This window comes from Myotis myotis, unplaced genomic scaffold (genome assembly GCF_014108235.1).
Source record: "Myotis myotis isolate mMyoMyo1 unplaced genomic scaffold, mMyoMyo1.p scaffold_m19_p_3, whole genome shotgun sequence".
Classification (NCBI taxonomy): Eukaryota; Metazoa; Chordata; class Mammalia; order Chiroptera; family Vespertilionidae; genus Myotis; species Myotis myotis.
In genome coordinates, this window is record NW_023416335.1 from 159,090,807 (window position 1) to 159,101,239 (window position 10,433).

The 10,433-nt window shown below is 39.5% G+C and overlaps 1 protein-coding gene and 1 pseudogene across 1 annotated transcript; both read right to left on the reverse strand.

The window, feature by feature from the left end:
- Positions 1-3,259: 3,259 nt before the first annotated feature.
- Positions 3,260-4,119, reverse strand: LOC118650653 (annotated as a pseudogene).
- A 5,166-nt stretch (positions 4,120-9,285) lies between these two features.
- On the reverse strand, positions 9,286-10,227 carry LOC118650654 (olfactory receptor 6C65-like). The gene has a single exon (XM_036298992.1). The coding sequence runs from the start codon at positions 10,225-10,227 to the stop codon at positions 9,286-9,288; it is 942 nt and encodes a 313-aa protein (XP_036154885.1).
- Positions 10,228-10,433: the final 206 nt, after the last annotated feature.

Here is a 10,433-nt window from a genome sequence, read left to right on the forward strand (position 1 = left end):
TAGGTGTGTAAATATTTTGCATTGATTTTCAATGACTGAGTTTTTATGATTTCCCACTTCTTTCTATTTCCTTGTAATGTGATATATTAAAAAAGAGTCACTGCATGTAGTGTAAAAACAGCCATTTCTAATAATCCTGTTTATAGTACTCACAAGAGTTCAGCCTTCCCAAAAGTGGCAGCCTACTGTAATTCCAGTTTACTGTTTAATAGGAGGTGTGTGATCCAAAAAGATATAGATACATAATTTTGGTGGATAGAGTTGTTGGGAAAGTAACCTCAAAGCTCCAAATAACCCATTTTCATATTAGGAGATAACTATTTATCAGCTATTTTATCCCCATATAATTCCGAATAGTAGATTCAATAGAATAAGGAAATAAGAGTTGGGGGGACACTAAGCCCATTGCTAGACATGATCATAAAGCATAGTTTTCTAAGTCTTCATTCCATCCCTAACTCTGGTTTGTTGTGCATTTTATTTCTGGTCATTTATTTTGATGTAGGACTTAAATAGTTTATCTAGAGCTTAGTATTAATCTTTTGAAAGTAAACATCAATACTTATTTAAAGGCATACCTCATAATCAGTTCATGTTTTACATGTGTGAAATAGGTGGCTACATGGACTTGGGAAAATTACAGGAAAGAAAAAAGGTAAAGAATGTAGAAAAATACATTTGAATAGCCTATCTAATAAAAGAGAAAGATGCAAACTGACCATAACCCCAACACCTTCTCCTTGGCTAATCAGCAGGATATGCAAATTAACTTCCAACCGAGATGGTGGCCAGCAGCCAGGCAGCTGAAGCGAACAGGAGGCTTGTTTGCTCCAGTGATGGAGGAAGCCAAGGTTCCCCGCCTGTCGCTGCCAGCCTCTGAGCTGCAGTCTAAGTAACTATGTTGCAATTATAGAACCTAATCAAACTCCAGAAACCTGCTTTCAGCCAGCCTGGCTTCAACCAGCAGGACCGCAACAGTGTTTCAATTATAGAACCCAAACAAACCCAGTACCTGCTTTCAGCAGCCGAGGTCTCAGAGCTGGAGGCGAGCCTCAGAGCTAAAGCCGGCTCTCAGTTCCAGTGACAGCCATAGAAGAAAAATAAATCCGAGAATAAAAAAAAAATGAAAACAAGGAGAGTTTGAGAGCTTCAGTAGCCCGCTAGCCTGAAAACAGCCCTCAGCCCCTCACCCAGACTGGCCAGGCACCCCAGTGGGGACCCCCACCCTGAAGCAACAAGATGGCGGCTAATTTGCATACTAAAGGCAGGCGGCAGTGGGCAAGGCTGTCCATGGTCCCGGGACCAGGATCCATGACCTGGCAGCCAGGGGGCACCGCGGGAGGCTGTCCACGGTCCTGGGACCCGGATCCATGACCCTGCCAGGCGGGGGGCACCGTGGGAGGCTGTCTGCCGTCCCAGGACCTGAATCTGTGACTCTGCCGGGTGGGGGGCAGCGCTTGAAGCTGTCGGTGGTCTGGGACCCAGATCCATGTCCTGGCGAGCGGGGGGCAGTGCTTGAGGCTGTCCGGGGTCTGGGACCCGGATCCGTGACCTGGTGGGCAGGGGGCAGTGCTTGAGGCTGTCCGTGGTCCTAGGACCCGGATTTGTGACCCTGCCGGGTGAGGGGCATTGCTTGAGGCTGTCCGCGGACCCGGGACCTGAATCTGTGACCCTTCCTGGGGGGGCAGCAGTTCGCACAGGGGCGGATCGGCCGGGGTTGGGCAGGGCAGGACGCCTGGCTTCCGCCCATCCCCAGTCACTCTGGGCAGGTGAGCAGCGCAGAGAGCCTCTGGACAGGGGAGGCAGGCTAGCGGAGGGCTGCCTGTACTCCCCACATGGCGGTGGTAACAGCTGTGAGCATGCCAAGCGGAGCTGGCTGAGCTGAAGTAGCGCCTGCAGGCCATCAGCGCCCAGGAGTGGCTGCGCAAGATCTGCCTCCTGGCCCAGAAGGTGCAGGATCGCGGGGACAGCCACCATGGAGAGCCAGACTGAAGTCCTCCTGGCCGCACCACAGGGGTTTACGGATCTGCAAAGCCAGAGGCCTCTGGTGTGCACATCCCCCCCTGGCGTGCGAACATCCCCCAGCACACTGTCACCCTCCCACGCCTGTAACAGTTGCAAACCAAGGCATGCACAAGTTCCCCACACCTCTCCACCACACTTCCATCAACCCAGCATGCCTAACACACCCACAGGATGTGCACACATCCCCTCTGATGCGCTCACGTCCTTTGGAGAGTGTCTGGGTGTTCTGGGTGCTGAGGGTGGGCACCTGTGAGGTGACAGTAAGAGGGCGGAGTGGTGATGCCCTGTTCCCATGGAGGCCAGTGCAGCTACGAGATCACCTCTGGGTTGTTAATGCAGGTGCTGAGGCAGGAGCAGGTACAGATAGACACACCTGGTGGGCATGGGCGACCCTCACTGAGGTGCCTTCGGTCAGCGTTCAAGATCAAGAACCCAGAGGCAGAGAGGAATTCCGTCCTCTCAGTGAAGCAGTGGGATAGTCAGGGCGACTGTAGAGGAGGAATGTGCACTTTGGGTGCCAGCACCCATGAGCGAAGGCTGCCCTGACTGAGCCTCGCTTGCTTGGGGCCTAGCTCACTCCTGCTGGGCAGCAGGTGACAGCACGTGCTTTTCCGAATTAATGAGAGAAAACGTTGATTCTCCTGCTGCCCACGAAGGTGGAAAGTGAAGTGGGGAGACATGTGGGGACTGAGCGAGGTTCCCTGTCTGGGGGTTCCAAATCTGCTGCTGGTTTCTTTCACCGCTGACTAGAGATATACAGGCGTCCCCCCAAAATGTATACATACTTTGAATACCTACTAATTCCAATGGTTTTAAGCATAAGAAAGAAACAACAATGGAGCTCTTATCTGTTAAAAGTGTGGGTACAAACAGGTAGTTGGACATTCCCTGAGGGGCCTCAGATTGGAGAGGGTGAAGGCCAGACTGGGGGGCCCTTCCCCCCCCCCCACCTCAGTGCACAAATTTCATGCACCAGGCTACTAGTAGAAAAATAAAATAGAAAAAAGCTATAAAATGACTTTCAAGTCTTTGACCACCAAATATAATTTGAATTCTACCCCTATTTTCTTAAAGTATTTCAGTTTTTTCCCCGTAGCATTTGCCACCACTAAAGTACTAGGTAATTTACTTTTCTATTATGTTGACTGTTTAACGTATGTTTTCTCACAATGGCGGAAACTTGTGAATGCTTTATTCCCTGTGTATGCCTACCACCTAGAACAATGGTCTGCATTTATGTGTGGTTTATTTGTGTTTCAGCTACAGATTTTATAATGGGTAGTGTTTGTTTGTCAACAATATATTTTTTTGGGAAATCATTAAAGGCCTGTTTCACTTGCTGGTTTCTTAAGGTATAAATACAAAGATTCAGCATGGGAGCAACAGAAGGATTGAGTACTGCTACCCTCTTGCTCAAAGTCACAAAGTCTTTTGCAGATACTTTTACATATATGAACATGCAGCTCCCATAAGAAATGGAAACCACAATCATATGGGAGCCACAAGTGGAAAAGGCCTTTTCCTTTGCTGGGCAGAGGGGATCTTCAGAATTGTTGGAAGAATGAGTGTGTAACAGAGAATCACAAAGGCCAACCTTACCATGAGGGTGAATACTGTTAAGAAAAATGCCCTAGGATATAGAAACTTTGTGCAAGCATCAGCAGCACAGGAGAGACACAGGTGAAGTGGTCAATAACTCTCAAGTCACAGAAGCCTAGATGGAGTCCCATAAGCACAGAGGGACAGGTGATGAGGAAACCAGCCAGCCAGGAGTTGATTACAAGTTGGTTGCAGACTTTGTTACTCATGAAAGGTGTATAATGTAGAGTTTTGCAAATCGCCACATAGTGATCATAGGACAGAAGGAAAAACTGTAGAACCCACAAAGATAAAAATAAATGCTGTGTCACACTAGCCTTATAGAAAATGGTTGTATCTCCTGTAGTGATGCTGACCAAAAACCTTGGAATACAGACTGTTTTGAATGAAATTTCTAAGACAGAGAAATTCCTGAGAAAGAAATACATGGGATTCTTCAAACCAGAATTTTGACAGGGTTAACATGAAGATGGTTAAGTTTCCAGTTGTACTCATAAGTAGGTGAACAGCAGAAAGAAGAATCAAGTCACAGCTTGTAACTCTGTGTCATCCCTAAGTTTCAGAAGAATGAATTCTCTAATTGAAGTCTTTTTTGGAATGGCTACACTCTAAAATCTTAGGTCTGTAGGTAAAAATAATCATAGATGTCAACTCCTGATATGGTTTCAAATACATTTGTAGTGTTCTTATTCTGCACAAAGACCAATGAAACATGAAGTCACAAAAAGGGACAGCATAGTTATCCATTAAAATTGCAAACTCATATCAGCAATTAATTTGCTTTTTATTACTTAAAAATCTTAGATTTTAATTACAGCTTTTATAATTCCCTGTTAAATATTTTTGAAAACTTACTTAACACAGAGAAAGTTGTTTTTTTAAAGTCATAAAAATGGGTAATAATGATAAATACGTAGTTTACTTCAGTGTGGAAGTAATTCATTTGGGAAGGTTAAATAAGTTATTGAAACACATAGTATTTTTGAAAACTTAATAAGTCTACTTGCTAATTTTGCCAGTGGGAAATTTATTATTGAGTCAGAATATAAACGTTTTCTAAATATGTCTCGTTTTCTGTTTATAGTAAAAATTAAGCAGAAAATATTATACTTATGGGCAATTCATTGAAATTCCTTCCCATTTGCCTTTATTCTAAAGTGATTCTATTTGCTCCTTTTTGACTAAAATTTGCACAACACAATGCCAGACCTTTTTAACACACAATGTTGTATGGTAAAAGTTCCATTTTGAATCTTTAAATATAATCAGTCATAAAAATAATGAAAAAAATAAGAACGTTCTTTGTAAGATTAAATAATTATTTTAGAAAATTGTTACATGATAGACTCTATCGAGCTCAGCTTTCAAAAATAATAATTAGATAACTTTTCTGTTCACCAAACAGTAGTTTTGGAAGATGTGATAGAGAAAGGAAATATATTAGAAGGAAGAAAAATAACAACAGCAATGATAGCAATAATAAATGTTATAAGAAAATGTAATGAGTTTTATTACAGTAGGTCCTTGGGGTATGTCGGAGATCCGTTCCTACAGTGCGACGCAATGTGATTTTTGCGGTAAGTCAGAACCCACCTACATAAACACCTATGTCACTCACATGGAGCACATACACAACAGTAATGAAGTGAAACAGTAAAAAAAAATTAAAAGAAAGATAACAATTCCTGACCTTTACTTGTGGTAAATAAATAATAAAAAACATAAAGCACATATATATGTACATATGTCAAAATGACAGAACTTTTTTTATATAAATAAATAAAAGATGGCGATGTAACCATGAAACGATATACGTCAAATCCGATGTAACCCAAGGACTGTCTGTATTATTGTTACACTTTATTATTATTATTATTATTATTATTATTATTATTATTATTCCAAAGATCTAAATAGCCTTTAACCTGTGCCCCAAAATGCTTTCAGTAGGCCCTGTTAAGAATCTCATTTTGCAAATGATGAAATTGAGATACTGAGGGGTTATGTAACTTGCCCAAGGTTACATAAGCAGTATGTGTAGATAGGTTAGCATTTGGTCTGTCTCCTATGGCACCATTCCATTAATGATTGAATAATGTGTATGCAACCCATATTAGAACTGTTCTCAAAATCCAGACATTTCTTTAGCTCTGTGGGCATAGTTCTGCATTCATGAATCAATTGTTCTGAACTATTCAATCCTGACATAAAGATACCAAAAGCGGTGTGTGTCAACAAAATAAGAACTTTAGGTAATGAGAATTTTAGAATTCTAGGGAGGTAGGTACTCAATCTCCTGAGAGATATTTACCTGTGTAGGTCAACATGGTGTGCTGCTACCCATACTGCCATTTGAGTGAACATGTATGGACCTTAAAAATATTATACAAAGCAAAATAAGTCAGAGTAAGTTAAGAACCATATGATTTCACTCACATGTGGGACATAAAACTGAAACTCATGGGCACAGACAATAATATGGTGGTTACCAAAAAACGGTGTAGGAGGTTAATAACGGGTAAAGGGGATCAAACGTATGGTGATGGAAGATTTTAGTTTGGATGATGGGAAGACAATGAAAAATTTATCAATTTTGTGATATTCTGAAGTAGCCAGGTTTGGTTTCATTGATATTTTTAATTTTATTTTTCTGGTTTCTATTTCATTGATCTTTATTATTCCCGTTCATGTTTTCTGTGCTACTGAAAAGAATGAGTACAGTATTCTGTTGATGTTGGATGGAATATTCTAAAAATTTCATTTAGATCTATTTGGCTCATAATGTTGTTCAAGTATTCCATATCTTTACCTGTTTTATTTTCAAAAATTTTTATAAGTTATTGAAAGTATTGAAATGTCTGACTCCAATTGTGCAGTTGAGTGCTAAATTCAACTATATCGTGTTAAGTTAAACTACATTTGTCAAGCTGGTTCATTTGCTAATATTGGTTGGTTTTGAGTATGTAATTGGTAAAAATCAATGAAATAATTCTGTCAAAATCTATCGAGTATACAGAATTACAATTAACTTTATTGTATACTTTATTATTTGTAACATATTTGTAAAATTTATAATATGTCTGTGTATTCTTTTCTGATTACTAGTTGATAAAACTTACTAGCACACTATTTCTCTCTGCCCATATACATTGAAGGACCTGGACTTTATTGAGCACTGGATTGCTTGAATAATGTCTCCATCAATGAATGAAAGCAAGTATTTGGATTTATGTAGAATCTCCAAAGTAACAACTGCAAAAATGTAAAGTCTTGTCATGTAAAGACAGAGAAAAAAACATGATTCTGGAATAGCAGGAGAATTCATGTCTAAGCTGCCTAATAAGAGAGTCCATCATACTTCTCAGTTCTCACTGAAGTTACCATCAAATTGAGCAAAACACTTTTTACAAGCAAATGTAACAAATGTTTTTGCTAAGACACAAAAATTTAAATATTATATGGATGCTTTAGACATTAATACTCTCCAACACTTTATTAATTTTTACCTGTGTTTGATTAAGGGTAACCCTGTTTCTTTAAGTACTTGTTAAAAATAGTCATTTTTTTTAAAAAATATATATTTTTACTGATTTCACAGAGGAAGGAAGAGGGAGCGAGAGATAGAAACATCAATGATGAAAGAGAATCATTGGTGGGCTGCCTCCTGCATACCCCCCACTGGGGGTCGAGCCTGCAGCCCTGGCACTTGTCCTGAATGGGGATCAAACCGTGACCTACTGGCTCACAGGTTGATGCTCAATCAATGAGACTCACCTGTTGGTCAGAAGTCACATTTTAATGGTGAGAAAAGAGAATCCAAGCACTGAGAATGAAAAAAAAAAAAAAGTGGGGGGGGGGGCAGGACATCTGTAATACTTTTAACAATAAAGTAAATTTAAAAATAAAATAAAATGTTTAGTAAAAAAGAATATTAAGGATGAGTGTCCTGATGGTAAATTAAATGATCGTATATGTTTAGCATCATTGTGAAAGAAGATAGAAAAGAGTCAAATGGAAGAATATTGAATGAAGTTTGTTCTCAAAAGCATAAAGCTATAATTAAGAAATTTTACAGAAAAGATGTGTGTCAAGGTTTGAACAAAGTTAACACTTACATCCACACCTTCAGTGTCCAAAAAAATTCTTAATGAGATATATATATTTGAAAAATAATGAAACCATTCAAACACTGAAACACATTTTAGGGGATCCTTGGCATACCAGAAAATGCAAGAACTGTCTGGGAGATAGAAAGCATAGGTTTTAATTGCCAAAAAAGTCACCAGAGAGGCTATTGGATCTTAGGAAACCTAAAGACAGTCCAGGTTATTCCCAAGGGAACCTCAGATGAGCTCCAGGCTCAGCATCAACAAATTTAAAGAAAGTAAGGGGCTATGGAGCAATCATCAATATAGTTTATCAGAGATGTTTTCTGATAAAAGTAGTGGGGTCCTACATGAATATCAATACCATATTTGTAGTAACTTTGAAATTTGGCCCCAACAAATCATTAAACTGCCGGAAGCAGGTCCATCCTTGCTGCTTGACACAGTCGCTGCAGGGAAGAAACATCTGCACAGCATATGTTTCAAGGTACCTGGCTTATATGGCATACTGTTCTTAATATGTTTGCTCACCTTCTTAGTGCTATGTGTTTTAACCAAGGTCACCTCTCTGAGAAAGGTTGTTTCCCCAGGTGGGGATTTTCCCCTGGAGTTAGGGATTAACAGGACTAAGAAATGGAATAAATCAGTAAAACCCCTTAACTAAGTGCCAGGCTGGTAGTTAATCACTTTAACTACGAACAATCACGCTTAAGCTACATAATCTTTACTTAGGATAATCTCCTTCAGTTACTTCCTTGTCACTTAACAGAACAATAGAGTAGCAACCTTGGAAGGGAGATAACAAACGCCTTAACCTTTGGAATAGAATGGATAGGATTAAAATCAACTGGTATAAATACAGATGTAACAAGAGAATAAAAGATAGAACCTGGCTGGAGAACCTGGCTGGGGAACCTGGCTGGAGAACCTGGCTACAGAACCTGGCTAGGCTGCTGGTCAACTGAACACTGTCTCCGTGTCATTCCTTCTTCGCCGATTCTGTCCACACCTTTGGGAACCCCTGAACCTGTTGGGGCTGGACCCCAGCATTAAAAAAAGATATGTTATAATATTAAAGGATGGAATTGACATTGAAGATATAACATCTTTGTCCCAAGTAGCATAGATGAATATTCATAATGTAAGAACCATAGGAGAGATGAGGGCAAATATAAGAACATTAGATTTAAGAGACTTTAATTCCAGAAAATCTTATTTTAATACTTTGTGCATATCTTCTGGGAGAAAAATATTTTTAGAATTCCTTGGTGATAATTTTAACTTTTTATTGGTGTCCAAAGGAAAAGATCCCTTAAACTAAATTCTTGCATTTTTAAAAAATGTCATTCTCATCTATGTAACATCAAATTAATCATGCTCAGAAATTTCAGGCCATGTAAATTTTAAAAGGTAGTTGTGCCAATGAGTCCAAAATGGTATAAATAGAGAATAAAACTTGAAGGAAATGGAAGTATAGCAGTGGATGGAGAAATATAACAATATTAATATTATGTTAGGCATACCGTTTCATTTAAATAAAGTTCAGGCCATAAATTTATGATGAAAATTTATTTGAGAAACATTTTTTGACCAAGTTCTTAAAGGACTGCTTTACCTGCTCATTTCTTAAGGAGTAAATAAATGGATTTAGCATTGGGGCAACAGAGGTATTGAGCACTGCTATACCCTTGGTGAAGGCCACTCCTTCTTTTGCTGAAGTTTTGACATACATGAAAATGCAGCTGCCATAAGAAATAGAGACAACAATCATGTGTGAGGAGCAAGTGGAAAAGGCCTTCTTCCTTTGCTCAGCAGAGGGGATTCTCAGAATCATTTTAAGGATGAATACATAGGAAAGAATCACTAATGTTAAGGTTACTATGAGCGTGAATACCGCCAGAAAAAAGGCCAGGAGCTCTAGGAATGCTGTGTCTGTGCAGGAGATCAGTAGTATCGGAGAAGAGTCACAGGTGAAGTGGTCAATGATGTTGGAGTCACAGAAATCCAGTTGAAGTCCCATGATCACAGGTGGGAAGATAATGAGAAATCCAGCCAGCCAAGAACTAATTACAAGCAGGTTGCAGATTCTGCTATTCATTATTACTGTGTAGTGCAGTGGCTTACAGATAGCCACATACCGATCATAGGACATAGCAGTCAAAAGGAAAAATTCTGTTGAACCAAGGAGAATGAAGAAAAATTCCTGGGCCATGCAAGAATTATAAGAAATGGTCATATCCCCTGTTGCAATGCTGACCAGGAATCTAGGAATAGAAACTGTGGTAAATAAGATTTCTAGGAAAGAGAAATTCCTAAGGAAAAAATACATGGGGGTTTTGAGGTGTGAATCTATCAAAGTAAGGGTGATAATTGTCATGTTTCCAGTTATACTCAGTATATATGTGATAAACAGAAATAGAAAAATTAAAACATTTAACTGTGGGTCATCTGTTAATCCCAGAAGAATGAACTCTTTTACAGATGTTTGATTTTTCATTTCTTATTGTTAACTTCTTCCACATCTATAAATGCAAACAAAAAACTATGATTTAGTGAGTATAGGATTACTTTTTTTTTTTTTAATTGGGACCATCAAACCTATACACACACACACACACACACACACACACACACACACACACAGTACATATATATTACTAAACAAGTAAACAGAATGTAAACTTTTTTATGAATTAAATAATA

Excerpts from the sequence above, each read along its gene's own strand:
- LOC118650654 (XM_036298992.1), bottom strand. The coding sequence starts at position 10,227 with ATGAAAAATCAAACATCTGTAAAAGAGTTCATTCTTCTGGGATTAACA.